General features: G+C 37.5%; 1 protein-coding gene across 9 annotated transcripts in view; it reads right to left on the bottom strand.

Annotated features, from left to right (window-relative positions):
- Ralgapa1 (Ral GTPase activating protein catalytic subunit alpha 1) overlaps positions 1-18,872 on the bottom strand; it is a 199,072-nt gene that overhangs the window by 133,935 nt on the left and 46,265 nt on the right. For all 9 annotated transcript variants that reach the window (XM_090345148.1, XM_090345156.1, XM_090345154.1 and 6 more), the window contains 4 exons: positions 17,689-17,886; positions 13,561-13,695; positions 5,446-5,594; positions 716-845 (listed from right to left, as the gene is read on the bottom strand). In XM_090345148.1, the coding sequence (XP_090201274.1) occupies positions 716-845; positions 5,446-5,594; positions 13,561-13,695; positions 17,689-17,886 (612 nt within the window). The remainder of the gene's footprint in view (positions 1-715; positions 846-5,445; positions 5,595-13,560; positions 13,696-17,688; positions 17,887-18,872) is intronic.

Raw genomic sequence — 18,872 nt, 5'->3', positions numbered from 1 at the left:
CAAATTTAAAACTTTTCTCCTAATAATCCTAGATATTTACAAACTCATAAAACCAGCAGACCATTACTCCTCAGCTCTGTGAAACCATAGACATATGACATATAAAAGGTAAAATAACTATCATAAATCCCTTATTTTAACACTTTTCGGAAACCTAATATTTTTTCCTCAACATTTATTTATTTATTTAGGGGCACCAAGGCTTGAATTCAGAGTTTTATACTTGCTAGGCAAATACTTTTAACACTAGAGCCATGCTCCCAGCGCTTTTTGGCTTTTTGAAAAATTTTTTCAGATAGGGTCTGTTGTTTTTTCCCAGGGACAGACTTAGATGGTAATTCATTCCCCTAGTGCTTCTTAAGTTGCTAGTATTGAAGGCATACACTTAGCCCTGCTTATTTGTTAAGATGAGGTCTTGCTAACTTTTGCCTATGCTGGCCTCAAACTGTAATTGTCCTGATCTCTGACTCACAAAGGAGCTAGTATTATAGGCATGAGTAATCACACTTGGCCTTTCCTTTATTGTTATTCTAGTTTTGAATTTGTATATATGGCAACCAGCCTATTTACAGGAGTAGCTTTTAATTTGCTCTACAAAAGTTCCTTAAATATGAACAGATTTCTGGTTTAAAGCATCCCACTCTAGATAACATATTCATGACTATGAATCTTTAAAAAATACATCTCTATCCATCAATTAATTTATTTTTATTGCCTGGAAAAGTGGTCCTGCAAGTCGACCTGCCAAAGTCATATTTTTTTTCCCCTGGAACTGCAGAAAAGCTTGTGATGACATCTTCAGTACAGACTCCGTAACTCTGAGCAATACAAGCAGCATCTGTTCCCTTAAAGTGAAAAGATTAATTAATATTTTCTTCTTATATGTTTATTAGTTAATTCAAATATGTTATAAAAGCAGCATTAGCTTTATAACTCCCTTTGAAAAGACAATTTCAAATTTTTAGAATTCTTTAAATATTAAAATTTTTAAATTCCATTTTATCTAAAATAGCCATTTGAAAACCATTTGTTCAGCAATAATACCTTCAGGTGTAAATGAGTTTTTTTGTCCGAGTTTTTTTTGTTTTTGTTTTTGTTTTTTGCAAGTCCTGGGACTTCAATACTGGTCTTGGGTGCTGCCCCTGAGATTTTTTGCTCAAACTTAACACTCTATCACTTGAGCTATAGCTCAACTCCAGACTCCAACTTTTGGGTGGTTAACTAAAGATAAGAGTCTCTAAGACATAGCCGAGCATGAAGGCTCTCACCAGTAATCCTAGCTATTCAGGAGGCTGAGATCAGAGGATCAAGGCTCGAAGTCAGTCCCGGCACAAAAGGGCCAAAGACTCGTATCTCCAATTAACCTCTAAAAAAAACAGGAAGTGGGGCTTGGCTCAAAGGCTAGGGTGGTAGCCTTGAGCTGAAAAGCTCTGGAACAACACCCAGGCCCAGGAGTAGGGCGATAGCCTTGAGCTGAAGAGCTCAGGGACAGCACCTAGCCTGAGATCATGACCCATAACCCACAAAAAAAAAAGTCTCTTAGACATTGTTGCTCTGGCTGGCTTCAAGTAATAGCGATCCTCTGATCTCAGCCTTGAGCAGACACATGGCTAATAAGTAAATTTATAGTTTTAATAATCGACATTAAGGAGGGAAAAAAAACAGTAAAAGATGTTGCTGCTTCCCCTTTTTTTAAAAACCCTTTTTCTTTTTAAGAACAGGAAGTAAACCTAATCCTAACATTGTCCTTTTTACCTTACATGCTTACCATAAAAATGATAAAACTACACTTGATATTTCAGAAACTGATTTCAACCCCACAGGAACAAGAGGCTAACCAGGAATTTCAGTTGGGCATATATCCATATTGTAGTCTAAGTCTCTATTACAGACTCCTCTACTTCTTGGCCAATTTACAGATCCATTTTAGGCACAGTATTACATGGGACAATTATTATGAAAAAAAAATGTAACCAAAATAGCAAAAGGATCAGATATTCATATATTTCTGGTAAGCAAGAAAAGAATCAAATAGAAAACCATCACTCAATTTAAAATACATGGTATATTTTGACTAAAGAAAAGCATTTAGAGGGGCCGGAAGTTTGGCCTAGTGGTAGAGTGCTTGCCTAGCATGCATGAAGACCTGGGTTCGATTCCTCAGTACCCCACATACATAGCAAAAAGCCGGAAGTGGTGCTGAGGCTCAAGTGGTAGAGTGCTAGCCTTGAGAAAGTCCAAGGACTGTGCTCAAGCCCTGAGCCCAAGCCCAGGACTGGTAAAAAAAAAAAAAAATGCATTTAGAGGATAAAAATGCATTTAGAGAATAAAAATCTAAAGAGTCACATTTGTAACCATGGGTGTCTAAGTTATTCACCATATAAAATAAAAGGCTATTTGAAAACAGTAACACATGCAATCTTTACAAAATAAACTTTAGCTGACTTATGGTAAAACCTTATTTCACTTATTTATTGGGTAATCTTTTCACTTTGTAATAGAATAATAACAACTTTAATAAAGAAAATCTTGCTGGTTGCCAGAGGCTCACACCTGCAATCCTAGCTATTCAGGAGGCTAAGATCTGAGGATCATGGTTCAAAGCCAGCCCAGGCACAAAAGTCTGTGAGACTCTTATCTCCAGTTAAATACCAGAAAACTGGAAGTGGCCCAGTGGCTCATGTGGTAGATTGCTAGCCTTGAGCTAAGAGCTTAGGGACAGCACCCATAGCACTGAGTTTAAGCCCTACAAATGATAGGAAGAAGAGGAGGGGAATAGGGAGGAGGAGGAGAGAAAATTTTCTACTGTTTAAAGTAAACATGAGTACTACTCTCTAAAGTACTATGATTTGGGCCGGGAGTTTGGCCTAGTGGTTAAAGTGCTTGCCTAGCATGCACGAAGACCCGGGTTCGATTCCTTGGTACCACATACACAGAAAAAAAAAAAAGCCAGAAGTGGTGCTGAGGCTCAGGTGGTAGAAGGGAGAGAATGCAAAGTAAAGTACTATGATTTAAGGGAACCTAGAAACATACTAAGTAAACTCTAAATTATGTTGCACACAGCAATACTCCTGGCTCATCACTGATTCAGACAATATAGAAAGAAAACCACAAGAGTAACAGAATTGTCTAAATACAGTGTACTTTCTGAAGTCAGAAATTCTAGAATTCAAATTTCTGCTCACTACTCAATAGCTTATATGAACAAAGACAGTAATACCTTTGTATATAAAATTTGTTCCATGTAAAAATAGGGATAATACATATTATCTACATCAAACAGTGCTACAAGGATTAAGAAATGTGCGTAAAGTGCTTAGAAAGATACCGTGCCAAAAGTGTGCCAAGTAATGTTAACAACTACTTCTACTTATTAACAACTACTTCTACTCATTCTATTAATACTGTTTGCAAAAACAAAAACAAAAAAAAAACCCAAAAGTTTCCAAAATAGTCATTTTCCCTAAGTAGGAAAACATAAATTAGGTACTTCCTTTGACTAAGTACTCCCAGTTATAAGAATGATAAAAATTAGAGAATGTTCACTGTTCTCTCTTTCACTAAAGCATAAAGAAAATAACTACATGTGCACTAATAAAAGACTGAAATAATTTTGCTTTATATACACAGCATAGTACTACTCTACATATGGTTTGCTGAGTCAGATTTTTATGAAAGGGCAAATTCTTATTATCTCAGGAGAGTGGACTTTGGGATAACTTCTTGGCCTATCTGCTAATTTTTTTTAAAGAAAAGCTTTAAATTTTACAAAAACAATATATCATGTTTACAAAAATTATATACCTGCTTTCTCTCCAAAATTTGACTTTTCCATCCACTTAATTATATATAGAGTACCAACAACATACATATGCTGAGAAATGTAGGAAATATTTACCTTGTACCTTCTGGGACCTAATTTACCTCATGGGGTACACAGACACCTACATAAATAATAAAGGAACCAAGATAATTTTGACAAGAACTAAATAGAGGTATAAGTACAGAATGAAAGGAAGTAAGGGAGAAAATGTAAGAAAGGATATCTATAAAGAGGAAGATGGAATCTACAGGAAAGTTTGGGGGATAATAGGAAAAGATGGCAAATGTTTATTCTAAAGGGTAAGTTTAAGAAGGAAAAAAGAAATACCAGGAGTTTGGCCTAGAGGTAGAGTGCTTGCCTAGCATTCACGAAGACCTGGGTTCGATTTCTCAGTACCACATACATAGAAAAAAAACTGGAAATGGTGCTATGGCTCAAGTAGTAGATTTCTAGCCTTGAGAAAGCCCAAGGACAGTGCACAGGCCCTGAGCTCAAGCTCCAAGATTGGCCAAAAGAAAAAGAAAAAAGAAAGAAAAGCAGGCAAGGGCTTTGAATGCCAGGTTAAAGAATTAGGCATCCAAAAACCTGTAAATCATCTATTTACTAATTATTCAGACACACGTAAACTACCTCTCCACATAGGTGTGTATGATTGAGAGGAAGAAGTAAGATACTCACACGTCAGAAAGATATTCCAATGAGCTTTTTTTGATATGTAAATTGAAGTAGGGTTTATTTAGCAAAGTAGGATAAAGAAAAAAGTAGAGAAAGAAAAAAGAAAAAAGAAGTTCACTTAATATGCAGAGGTGGTAGCAGAGACACAACATAAAGAGTCTTGAGGAAGCAGTACTAATATGTTTGAGAAGCAGGGTGAGGTGGCTTGTGCATGATAGCTACACAGGAGACAGACATCAGGAGGACCTTAAGGCTAGCCTGAGAGAGTTAGATAGACTTTCACCTCAACCAATAAGCTAAATATAATCCCAGGGTACAGGATTGTTACAGGTTAATCCTCAACCCAAAACTTTATTTAAACTATAGGTAGAGAGATGGGGGTCAAAGGCAAAACAAAAGGCCTGGAAAATAAAGAAAAGAGGACTAGTCAGGGCTGGGGAAGCTGCCTCAAGTGATGGAACATCTGCCTAGCAAGCTTAAGTACAATTCTAGTGCTACTAAAACTCATGTTTGGCTGGGCACTGGTGACTCACACCTGTAATCCTATCTACTAAAGAGGCTGAGATCTAAGGATCAAAGTTCAAAGGCAGCCCTGACAGGAAAAGTTCCAAGACTCTTATCCTCAGTAAACTACTTAAAGCCACAAGTGACAATGTGGCTCAAGTGATAGAGTGCTGCCTTGAGACAAAAGAATCTCAGGGGCAGTGCCTAGGCTAGACCCTGAGTTTAAGCACCATGACTGTACAAAAAAAAAAAAAAAAAAAAAAAGAGAAAAAAAACGTGTCTGAGATAAAGTGCATAGAAGTACTGTCACCATTATTTAAAGTATTATTTTTATTCATTCATTAACTGGAGGCTTATAATGTTTTAACATATCCTACTCACAAACAATTTATCTTTAAAATTTCTGCATTTGTATATAAAATAAAAAACAAAGGAATTTTTACCAAGTCTTTTTGTCCATTGATACTTGAACAACCATGTATCGATATATGTTCAGAATGCGTTTACACATATCAGTATGCTCATCCAGAAGATTTTTTATTTCATTTGCAGGTTCAAGAAGAAATATGTTTGCTGAGTTTATAATAAATACCTATAATAAAAAAAAATCATTAGCTATTTACAATGGAATTTCAATGGTAAATTTCTTTTCTTTTTGCCAGTCCTGGGGCTTGAATTCAGGGCCTGGGCACTGTTTTGGACACTTTTTGCTCAAGATAGCACTCTGCCACTTGACCCACAGTGGTTCCAGGCAATGGAACCCAGGATTTCATGCATGCTAGGTGAGTACTCTACCACTAGGCTATACTCCTGGCCCTCAATGGTAAATTTCTTGAAGAGAAACTCCACAATTTTTTTTTAACACTATGGATTATAATTCTATTTGGTACCCAAAAGTAAAACTCACTAAACCTATCTATTGCTATGTTTCTCTAAACAAATATAACATTACTGGTAGATATTCAAAGAAAATGATCCAAATGTAAAAGCAGCACTTCTAAACATTAAGTATTAATACTATATCTCTACTACAGTCAACAACAAATAAGAACAATTATTTTATAGTAAAAGACAAATTGGGCCGGGAGTTTTGTCTAGTAATAGAGTGCTTGCTTAGGATGCAAGAAGACCTGGATTTGGTTCCTCAGTACCATGTACATGAAAAAAGTTGGAAGTGGTGCTGTGGCTCAAGTGGTAGGTTGCTAGCCTTGAGGAAAGCTCAAAGGACAGTGCTCAGGCCCTGAGTTCAAGCCCCAGGACTGCAAAAAAAAAAATGGCATCTCATATAATGAATGATTGTTGTCCTTAATGTACTATGTTATCTCTCATCTCCTTTGCTGTCTCTTGGTTATCTCATATTGTTACAGTATCTCACTTTGTTACCTCATATATCGGATATATTTGTATTTGGTTATTTGAAATTGGATAGGGAAGGGGGGAAAACAAGATGAGGGGTGGGGGGAAGGGAAATAGGGACCAAGACATGTGAACGGGTATCAATGTATGTGAATCAATTCACCTTCTATCTGGCAAATATCATGTAACCCTTTTATTAATTACAATAAAAATATATGAAAAAAAGATGGCATCTAAATCAGGAAGAATTTTCTGAGTTGTATAAACATTTTATCCTCTGTTCCTTTTTTCTTTTTTTTTTGGTCAGTCATGGAGCTTGTACTCTGGGCCTAGGTAGTGTCTCTGAACTCTTCAGCTCAAGGCTATCACTCTACCACTTAAGCACAGCACCACTTCTAGTGGCTAATTGGAGATAAAAGTCTCTTGAACTTTTGTGCCTGGGCTGTCTTTAAACCTTGATCCTCAAATCTCAGCCTCCTGAGAAGCTACCAGCACCTGGCTTGTTCCTCTTTTAAGGTATGTGTATCTATTTTCATGCTAAGAGACTGTACAAACAGATTAAATATTATAACTGAGCAGCCAATGTCTACTGTTAATTAAATTCATTTATAATCAGCTTATTGTGTTGGTATAATAACAAAATAGTATTTATTAACTATATATATAAGAACAAAGTTACCGTGCAATAGCTGTCTAGAGGCTCTCAATGACACTCTAGAAGAACAGGACAGTATATCTATGAACTTACAACATTTATCTTCTATATCTACAATTCTTTTTTTTTTTTTTTTTTTTTGCCAGTCCTAGGCTTGAGCTCAGGGTCTGAGCACTATCCTTGGACTTTTCTCAAGGATAGAGGCACAGCATTACTTCCAGCTTTTTTTATTATGTATGTGGTGCTGAGGAATCGAACCAGGATCTTTGTGCATGCTAGGCAAGCACTCTACTACTAGGCCAAACTCCCTGCCCTCTATCTACAATTCTTTTTTTTTTGCCAGTCCTGGGCTTGAGCTCAGGGCCTGAGCACTGTCCTTGGACTTTCTCAAGGCTAGAGCTCTACCACTTGAGCCTCAGCACCACTTCCAGTTTTTTCTATATATGTGGTACCAAGGAATCGAACCCGGGTCTTCGTGCATGCTAGGCAAGCACTTTAACCACTAGGCCAAGTTCCTGGCCCTATCTACAATTCTTAATTAACCAATCTTTATGGAAAATGATTCCTATCATACATAAGCTCATACAGGGATAAATAAGAACTACTCAACCTACTTTATAAAAATAATAATTTTGTTTTAAGACTATATAAGAGGCCAATATCCTTTATGAACATTCAGATAAAAAATCTTTTTAAAGGCATTGCTCTTTATCAACAAAAATAACAAGCCAGCTTAAGAAGTAACACCAAGGGGCCAAAAGTGTGGTCTAGTGATAGCGTCTAGTTATGTCTGCCTAGCATGCACCAAGCCAGGTTTGAGTCCTTGGTATCACATACACAGAAAAAGTTGAAGTGGTGCTGTGACTCAAGTGGTAGAACGCTATAGCACTTTGAGGACTGGCCAAAATGGAGGAGGAAGAAGAGGGGAAGAGGGGAGGAGGGAGGAGGGGGAGAGGAAGAGGAAGGAGGAGGTAGAAGAAAGAAGGAGGGAGGAGTAGGGAGGAGGAGAAGGGAAGAGGGGAAAGAAGGAGAAGAAGAAGAAGAGGAGGAGGAGAAAGAGGAAGAGGAAGAGGAGGAGGAGGAAGAGGAGGAAGAGGAGCAGGAGGAGGAGGAGGAGCAGGAGGAGGAAGAGGAGGAGGAGGAGGAGGAGGAGGAGGAGGAGGATCGCCAAAAGGCAAAAATAGGACAAAGCCACTCATTACCACCCCATTGTGCTGTGGACCCAGGGAGCACAAAACAAAAAAAAACAACAAAAAAAAACCAAAAACAAAAAGACACCACAACTGTGTGGGGGGGGGGGGGGGGGCGCTATGAGATCATCTCTGTAATTCCAGCTACTCTGAAGGCTGAAATTAGGAAGATATCAGTTCCACACTAGGCTAAATAGACAAGTCTACATGAAACTCCATCAGGCATGACAGCAGATACAAGTCATCCCAGCTACAAAAGGAAGCAGAAAATAAGTGGATCAGAGTCAAGACACAGGCCTAATTAGAAAAAGACCCTACCTCAAAAGTAACCACTGCAAGGGGTGGGAGTAGGGGAGAGGGAAATGGGGGCCAAGACATGAGAAAGGGTATCAATGTATGTGAATTAATGCACCTTCTATCTGGCGAATATAATGTAACCCTTCTATTAATTACAATAAAAAATATATGAAAAAAATAAAAAAGTAACCACTGCAAGCTGGGTAGTTTTATTTATTTATTTATTTATTTATTTATTTATTTATTTATTTATTTATTTATTTTGACAGTCCTAGGGCTTGAACTCAGAGCCTGAGCACTGTCTTTGGGCTTTCTCAAGGTCAGAGCTCTACCACTTGAGCCACATAACCCCTTTTGGCTTTTTCTATATATGTGATACTGAGGTATGGAACACAGGTCTAAGTGCATGCTGGGTAAGAACTCTACCAGTAGGCCAAACTGCTGGCCCAAGCAGGGTAGTTTTAGAGTCACACTTGTAATCCTAGCTAAGTGGGAGTCTTGAGCCTTGAGGGACTATGGTTCAAGGCAATCTGGAGGAAAATGTTCTTAAGATCCCTTCCCAGGGGCCGGGAGTCTGGCCTAGTAGTAGAGTGCTTACTTAGCATGCACGTACCACATACATAGAAAAAAGCCGGAAGTGGTGCTGAGACTCAAGTGGTAGAGCTCTAGCCTTTTTGAGAAAGTCCAAGGACAGTACTCAGGCCCTAAGCTCAAGCCCAGGACTGGAAAAAAGAAAAAAAAGAAAACCATCCCTTCCCAATCAATAGCTGGGTATGATGGTATATGTCTGTCATCCCAGCTGTGAAAGCGACTAAGTTTAGGGGATCTTCTAGGCCAACTCAGGAATGGTGGTGTACTTCCATCCAAATGATGTCAGAAAATGTAAAGTAAAATAATCATGGTTCAGGCACATGCCTGAAAGCAAGAATTATCTCAAAAATAAACAGTATTAAAAAGTGTGTGGGCTGGGCATGGTGGCTAATGCCTTGTAATCCTAGCTATTCAGGAGGCTGAGATCTGAGGATCGAGGTTCAAAGCCAGCCCTGGCACTAAAGACCCTAAAGACCATGAGATTCTTATTTCCAATTAATCACTAGAAAATGGGAAGTGGGGCTGTGGCTCAAGGGATAGGGTAGTAGCCTTGAGCTGAAGAGCTCAGGGACAACAACACCATGACCCACAAAAAGAAAAAAAAAAAAAAGTGTGTAGCTCAGTGGTAGTATGCCTGCCTAGCAAAGCAAAGATTTTAGATCAAACCCCAGTATTGAAAAAAAAGAGGAAGAGCAAAAAGGAGTAGAGAAGAAACAAAAATGAACTGAAAAAGACAAAACTGAGTTGTGTAGTAGTCTGGGAAAAGAACATTCTAGACACAAGGAAAGCAAGTTTAAATAACCTGAGGTATTTGTGTAGCATACTTAGGTAACAATAAGGAATTAAGAATGAAGTGAAGCCAGGTACTGGTGGCACATGCCCATAATCATAACTTCTCAGGAGTTGGAGATCAGAGGAGTGCCATTCAAAGCCAACGAAGTCAGGAAAGTTCATGAGAGTCATCTCCAATAAACTACTCAGAAGAAGCACGAAGTGGCGCTGTGGCTCAATAGGTACAGCACTACCCTTGAGAACAGAAAGATTCAGAGACAGAGCCCAGGCCCAGAGTTGAAACCCTAGGACTGGTTAAAAAAAGAATGAAGTAAGCCAGAGAGAGAATGGTGGGAATTGGTCATGAAAAAGAGCTCTGTAGTATAAATAAGAGAATTCTCTTATTACCAATAGAGAAAGAATCTCCAATCATTTAGGGATTGATCCTATTATAAAGTAAAATAGAAAATGAATTAATGTTTTAGGAAGTGAAAGTGAAATGGGAGAAGGTAATAAAAGATAAACTGTCTACATAAGAGGATATATCAATGAACCCCACCCTTGTATAATTATTATTATGCAAAATATAAACCTAAACTTTTTATCAAAATCAAATGACTTAAATGATTTAATTTCTAAACTTCTCTCAATCTTGCAATTATTCTCTAAGCAAGTACTAGTTCATGGATCACAATGGTATAAGAGATTTGGACCATTACAAAGACTTGATGCTCAGTGATAATGCAAAGACACTAAAACGCTTCGAGCTGAGTAATGACACAACCTAACTGCCTTTTTTTTTTAACTTTATTTTCTGCCAGTCCTGGCTTGAGCTCAGGGACTGAGCACTGTCCTTGGACTTTCTCAAGGCTAGAAATCTACCACTTGAGCCATAGCACCATTTCCAGTTTTTTTTCTATGTATGTGGTACTGAGGAATCGAACCTGGGTCTTCGTGCATGCTAGGCAAGCACTCTACCACTAGGCCAAACTCCCGGCCCCCTAACTGCCTTTCAAAGGATAGCTTTGGCTACCATGCTGAGAACAGAGCAGGGTGGCAAGAGCATGCTGAGAACAGAACAGGTGGGCAAGAGCAAAAGTAGATGAACTAGGAGTTTCCTGCAGTAATACAAATGATAATTATGGATATAATAGGAGGTAGTATGAGTACAGAGTATTCAGATTTTGTATACAGTCTGAAGACTGAGCCAATAAGAACTATTCTCAAATTAGACAAAGAGAATACAAATGAAAACAGAGGAAGTGGTGCTGTGGCTCAAGTGGTAGAGTGCTGAAGAGTTCAGGGACAGAGTCCAGGCCCAGAGTTCAAGCCCCACAACCAACCAAAACAAGAAAAGAAAGAAAACAGAAAACAACTTCAGAATAAACAATAAAGTTTTACATATCTACTTGATATCCAAGTGAAAATACCAACTTGGTATTTAAATGTCTAAATTCAGAATTCCCAGAGCCTATGAGAAGGCCCAGACTACAGATTTAGTATCAACTGGTAATATATAGCATATAGATACTTAAACCTATGGGAACAAATGAAATCAACAAGAGAAATAGTAGAAAAAGAGATTCAAGAAGATTCAAGATATTCAAGATTCTTTAGTATTTCAATATTTAAAAAAAAAGAGAGAGAGAGAGAGAGAGAGAGAGAGAGAGAGAGAGAGAGAGAGAGAGAGAGAGAGAGAGAGAGAAATGGAAAAGTCCCATGGGGGGGGAAAAAAATCTAGGTCAGGAGTACATCCTAGTGGTAAAGTGCTTGCCTAACATGCACAAAGCTGTGGGTGTCCTTGGCACCACGTACACATAAAAAGCCAGAAGGAAAGCTGTGGCTCAAGTGACAGAACACTAGACTTGAGCAAAATAAGCTCAAGGACAGTCCCCAGATCCCGAGTTCAAGACCCGGGACTGGCAAAAAAAAAAAAAAAAGATAGACAGACAGACAGACAGATATAGAGAGATAGATCTTGATGTATATAGATATAAATATGGATATAGACATATAGCTGGGCACTGGTGGCTCACATCTGTTATCCTAGCTACTAAGGAGGCTGATATCTGAGGATCACAATTCAAGCCTGCCTAGGCAGGAAAGTCAGAGACTCTCATCTCCAATAAACTACTCAGAAAAAGCTGGAGTGGCTCAAGTGATAGAGTGCTAGCCATGAGCACAAAGAAGCTCAGAAACAGTGCTCAGGCTTAGAGTTCAAGAACCAAGACTAGGGGGAAAAATCTAATTTGAGAAGTGTCCAGTGAGATATAAGAAAAATAGGAGGGTACTGAAGCCAAGTGAAGAAAAGTCTCATGGGAAAGAACAATCTCCTCTATCAGATGTACTCACACATCAAGGAATTAAAGGAATTAAGAAATTAATATACTTTCCATTTTATAAGGTAGGGGTCAAATATGGCTTTAACAACAACAGTCTGACTTCAAAAAAAAAATTAATTGGGTGGGGCACAGTAGCTCACACCTGTAATCCTAGCTATTCAAGAGGCTGAGATCTGAGGATCAAGGTTCAGAGCCAGCCCAGGCACAAAAGGATCTAAGACTCCAATTAACCTCTAGAAAACTGGGAAGTGGGGCTTGGCTCAAGGGTTGGGTGCCCTCAGAGCTTAAGAGCTCTGAGACAATGCCCAGGCCCAGGGATAGGGCTGTAGCCTTGAGCTAAAGAGCTCAGAGACAGCACCCAGGACGAGTTCAAGTCCCATGACCCACAAAAAAAAAAAAAAAAAAAAAGAAAAAAAAATCGGGCTATGGTGAGTCTCAGTAGTAAAGCACATAAATAGGCAATACTCAAATTCAATATTGATGAAGTGGTTTTGAATCTTACATCTTCACATTTTCACATATCTTATCAGAATTTAATTTTTGGTACATATATGTGTATACATAAAATATTATCATTTTAAAGTTTGTGTTTTCTTTCATTTTTCCTTTAATAATACTAAATTGAAGGATCCTTTCTCATCTATGAGTTATTCTTCAATATATACTATAAAATGAAGAATAAGGATTAAAAACAAATATAACAGAGTATAATAACTGGAAAAAATGCAGGTGGCAAAGTTTTGTGTTTTTTAGCTGGGAGGGATCATAGGGCTTACACTCTGGGCCTGGGCACTGTCCTTGAGCTCTTCAGCTAAGGCTACCATCCTACCCTTGAGCCACAGCCCCACTTAGCCTTTTCTGGTGATTAACTGGAAATAAGAGTCTCTCTGGCTTTGAGGCTTTTTGTAGTGCCAGGATAGCTTTGAACCTCGATCCTCAGATCTCAGCCTCCTACGTAACTAGGATTACAGACATGAGCCACTGAGCCTGGTGCAAATTTTTATATTTAAAAAAATTATATCATATCCTAGAATCCAGTGAGTACTGGAGTTTGAACATAAGGCTATGGACTAGTTCTTCTTGCTGGTGAGTAGCTAGAATTACAGGTCTGAGTCACAGGTACTGGGCTGAAATCCTGATTTCCTTAAATAGGGGGGGGACTGGGAGTTTGCTTGCCTAGCATGCACAGATACCCAGTTTGATTCCTCAAAACCACATACATAGAGAACAAGCCAGAACTGGTGCTCAAGTGGTGGAGCACTGGCCTTGAGAAAGCCCAAGGACAGTAGTTAGGCCCTGAGCTCAAGGCCCAGGACTGCCCCCCCCCCCCAAAAAAAAGGCAATAAACTGACCTACCTGTAAAACTGCCTGGGTACCAGCTCTAATGTTTTCTTCTATGGCTTCTTCATGGACAGGTGCCATTTTTTGGTAGGTGCCATTTTTTGCCCAACTAGAATTTCGAACATGCTCAGCAATACTGGTCCCATTTTCCTGAAACAAAAAAATCAGTGTTTAGTATTTCATTAGCAAGAAAGCTGCAACAAGTCAGTAACAAGAAGGCTCATGAAATTACTAGATCTTACTACTAAAGAAGTTTCTCTCCAAAATAGGTATTTTATTTAGCTAGAAAAACCAGGTCTGAGAAAGGGAATAGAGCATGGATCCAATCATACAGTACTTCAGTCTCCAGAACCTCATGAGAAAACAAACCAATCAATAAAAACCTCACACTGACAAAAACTGTTTTTTTGTTGTTGTTGTTTTGTTTTGGTTGGTCTAAGACTTGAACTCTGGGCCTGGGCATTGTCCCTGAGCTCTTCGGCTCTAGGCTACCACCCTACCTCTTGAGCCACGACCCCACTTTGGGTTTTCTGGTGGTTAATTGTTACCAGGCTGCTTTGAACCATGATCCTCATATCTCAGCCTCCTGAGTAGCTACCTTTTTTTTTTCATTTTTTGTCAGGGTGGGACTTGAACTCTGGGGCTGGGCGCTATCCCTGAGCCCTTCAGCCCAAGGCTATCACCCTACCCCTTGAGCCACAGCACTACTTCTCAAAAACAATTTTTTTAAATTATGATTAGGAGTCAAGACCTAAGGAACAAAAGGCACATGGTATCCTCAATATGTGGCTATTAGACCCAAAGAGTATAAGAACGAGGACTCAATATTTGCATACCCAATGCTATGGACATGGTAATGGAAATATAAACATAACTATATAGACATAGAAACCTATGACTCTACAGACATAATGTTTTATTTCATAAACTAATATGTATCTATGACATACAAACCCATAGTTTAATTTTGATTATGTTCTAAAATCTAAGTGCCAGTGATTATATATAGAGATTCCCTTCTTAAACACTTGTTTGTTAAACTTGTCATTTGAAATATGATGTAAAAATCAATGTTAATAAATTCTTTAATAAAAAAAAATTCCAGGAAATGGAAACATAGGTTTTCGTTGGTATAGTAGTGGTGGTGTTTGGTTTTGCTTTGGGTTGTCTTTTTTAAGGGAGGTTAAGGGGGGGCACAGAAAGAAAAGAAGAAGAAGAGTGAGCAAATGCAATGATGCTATTCAGTAGAAAATGAACTATGCAACTTGTGGGCAGAGATGGGAGGGGAACAGTGGGGTAAAGTAGAGGAGGGGTGATATTGTCCAAAAGCAGCAATATACTCCTTAGCAGACTTATGAAATTATGAGGCTGACGTGCACCTTAATACTAACAATAAAATTATATTTAAAGAAAAAATATGATTAGTCAGTTAATAAAAAAATAAATATGCATAAATATAAATTTAGAATTTTCTATGATCTATTGTTTAAACCTTTCAACCATACTCTCACACATCACATTCAACAAATGGATTATACCATTTATAGTTTCGTAAAAGACGAAGTTTGTTTTGAAAGAATCTAAATATTTAAAGCTGATCTTTATCCTACTTTTTTTTTTTTTTTTTTTTTTGGTCTGTCCTAGGACTTAAACTCAGGGCCTGGGAACTGTCCTTGGGCTTTCTCAAGGCCTAGTACTCTACCACTTGAACCACAGCGCCACTTCTGGCTTTTTCTGAGTATGTGGTACCAAGGAATCGAACCTAGGGCTTTGTGTATGCTAGGCAAGCACTCTACCACCCTAGTTCCAGCTGATAAGTACAGAACTTTCTTTAGTAAAAAGCATGTAATCAGAAATTTCACTTAGGGCATTTCTAAGTCTCTCTACAGTTTATTCCTGCCTTTACAGTTTTTTCTTTTTCTTTTTACAATTACCTTTGTTGCAAAATAAAGAAACTTGAAGGTCAGTGCCAGAGACCAAACCAAGAATTTTGCAGTGATAAAAGTGCTCTATTACTAAACAATGGCCTTATGTCCTTCTTGCCAATAACTTCATTGAGTTTCTAAATACGCTCACACATATACACCAAAGTGTTTAATTGTAACATCCAATGTGAACTTCTGTGCCATTACCAGAAATGGTATTGGAATTCAGTTCTGAGTAGTCAACATGATAATATATGAATGTCTAGTCTACTAGCCTTTCTCTTGAACACTGAATCTCTGTGATCAGGTGTCTTACTAACAGTCTTCCTGATTGTCAATAATAGTGTGCTCTTCATATACACCTGACACATAAATACACATTTACACAATAAAATCCTCTTAGAACTGGCCCTAATTTTCTCAAGTATCAACAAGCATCTCAAATTCAATATGGTTAAAGAAATGATGTGCTCAAATGTTAAGAGTGCCAGCTGAGCAAGAAAAGGCCTCAGGTTCAAGTCCTAATACTAACCAGGAGGAAAGAGGCAATGTTGTAGTCACCAACAGAAAATGCATATCTAACACACTATATCAATGCTTCCTCTTTCTCTTTTTTTTCCTTTTGTTTTTTGTGGGGCTTGGGGCTTGGGGCTTGAACTCTGGGCCGGGGTGCTGTCCTGGAGCTCTTCAGCTCAAGGCTACTGCCCTACCCTTGAGCCAAGCCTCACTTCCTGTTTTCTAGAGGTTAATTGGAGATAAGGTCTCAAGGTCCTTTTGTGCCTGGGCTGGCTTTGAACCTTGATCCTCAGATCTCAGCTTCCTGAGTGGCTAGGATTACAGGCATGAGCCACTGCGCCAGCTTCCTCTTTTGATTCATGTTTGTTTTTTTTAAATGATGCACACATAGTTTACACTCATCAATTTTATTTAGAAGACACAGATAGGCTCAGGACATAGACAGCTTACATGTTTGTAGAAAATAAATTATACTGATTGGTTTATTTTCTACACATTGTTAAATATTCAATGTTTCTTATTGTTATATAACAAATAGTGCTTTGTTCCTAATTTTGTAATTTTTATCATTAATCTTATGTACTTCAACTATATTCTCCACTTCTATTTTTTTGATGATGGAGACTGAACCTAGATTTTCATGCATGCTAGTAGTCATACACTCTATTATTGAGCTATCCTCAAAACCAACTGTATTTCCTATTTTCTTTTCCTTTTTTTAGAAATAGGACACCACTTGAGAGACTGACTTAGAAGCCCATCTGGACTAAACAGAACGAGTAGGTCTTTAAAAAAAAACAGAGGGCTGAGAGTCTGGCCAAGTGGTAGAGTGCTTGCCTAGCATGAAGACCCCGGTTCAATTCCTTGGTAACACATAGAACAGAAAGAAGAAAAAAAAGCCAGAAATGGTGCTGTGGCTCAAGTGGTAGAGCTCTAGCCTTAAGAAAGCCCAAAGACAGTGAGTGCCCAAGCCCTGAGTTCAAGGCCCAGGACTGGAAAAAAAAAAAAAAAAAGATCAAAGACTGGTAGTATAGTAATACTAGAACTTGGGAGGCGGACACGAAAGGATCAATTCAAGGCCAGCCTGGTACTACACGAACAGATCCTCTCTCATAAAAACAGAAAGGACAAGAATTCATTTAGACTTAAAGAATGGAATCAAGGGCCCAAATATTACCACCTCTATGCTATCTACTGTCTTTCCTGTCTGAGTAAACTCAGGGACCTATTACCTTATCACAACACTGAATATTACACTAAGAAGTTTCACATTTTGCAATTGCTGTGCTGCAAGAGCCCAGAAAAGAATTCAAAACATTATGGTTTGTGATGGGTAAGCACTCTGGGGAAAAAAAAAAAAAAAGACAGTGCTTTCAGGAAAAAAGAAACTTTAGATAATCACCTCACAAAGTATGTTCTATAACCATTTTCATGTAGTACAGTTTAAAATATGACACCATTTTACTTTTACCTACACAATGGCTAAACAGTGTAGAACTGCAATATACCTTTTTAAAATTATGATATCAAAGAGCTTTGCAAAAGGACACTGAAGTAACTACTTGTTAACACTATCTAAACTGTAAAGTATAATGAAAGATAGCTTCCCTTCCTATTTAAGCACCTTTGTGATAATACATTGTTACATTTTATAAAACTTTAATCTATTAAACTTATAAAAATATATAAATCTTTCATTTACCTCTTCTCTTTTTTCATCTTCCTCCACTGAAATATCATGGTCTGTGACATTTTCAATGCAAGGTATGTCTAAAGAAGTGATCACAATTTCTTCAGGCTCTTGCATAAACAAAGGTTTTTCCTCTTGTTGGATCCATTCTTGATATACTTTTACTACTTTCCTCATAGCTGCTGCTTCACAAATTGGTAATAAAAATGCCTAGATAATAAAGAGAACATAGACCATTTTTTCTTTTGCTACACCATTAAAATATTTCTATCTTTTAAGATATGAAACATAAAATAGACATTAAAAAGTAAATTCATTGTCACAAAACCATTATGTCTCCGTACTGAGTTATGGTTACACTAGATGGCTACAGACTTCAAGTGGTACATAGACTTGTCTTCATTGTACCACATTCTACCACCTCAGAATAGTAATATTACCTCATAAAATTATGCCATTACAAGTTCAATATATATAATTACATACTTAATATATACAACTAAGTTACATATACATTTATAAATATACATTTACACATATAACTTATATATTGTGTATCTGCATATGAATATTGTATATAAAACACAAATTATTATATTTAATTGGGTAATTGCATATAACATTGTATTGTAATATATGTTATAAATTTTTCTTAAAAAACACATTTTTGTAACTACACTATTGCTACTTTGGAGAATTATTATTATTAAAATAGCTTTTAGTGACAAGATTTCTAAAAAGTAAAACTGGCTATAAAAAAATCACATGGAAAAAAGCACTAGTTTTTTTATTTATAAAGAAAAGATTTTATACATCTGTGTGTAGGTGTTTGCGTGTGCGCACAAACACATGCTTATTAAAAAGTGTCATTTTCTACTTTGGAGTTACTAACAGATATATTTACTTTTTAGGTGTTAAGATAAATGTAATTTGTCTATAAGAAACTGGTAAAAAAAATCAGCATCTAAGACAATAATGAAAAATTAATGTATAATATCAATACGATATTGTTTGCTCAGTATTTGATACTTTCCTAAATCTAATAAATCTATTCTTCAATTCTTAATGTGATATTCAAGTAGCTTAATGGCTATATTCCATCAAAGCTTGCTATAAAATTACGACAGTGCAGCTACAACTCAGCCTAAGATTTAAAATAAATTTTAAAACTAAGTTTATGCCAGATGTAGGTGGTT

The sequence above is a fragment of the Megascapheus bottae genome, chromosome 14, assembly GCF_031878675.1.
Source record: "Megascapheus bottae isolate mThoBot1 chromosome 14, mThoBot2.hap1, whole genome shotgun sequence".
Taxonomy (NCBI): domain Eukaryota; kingdom Metazoa; phylum Chordata; class Mammalia; order Rodentia; family Geomyidae; genus Megascapheus; species Megascapheus bottae.
This window is presented reverse-complemented; position numbering and strand designations above follow the sequence as displayed.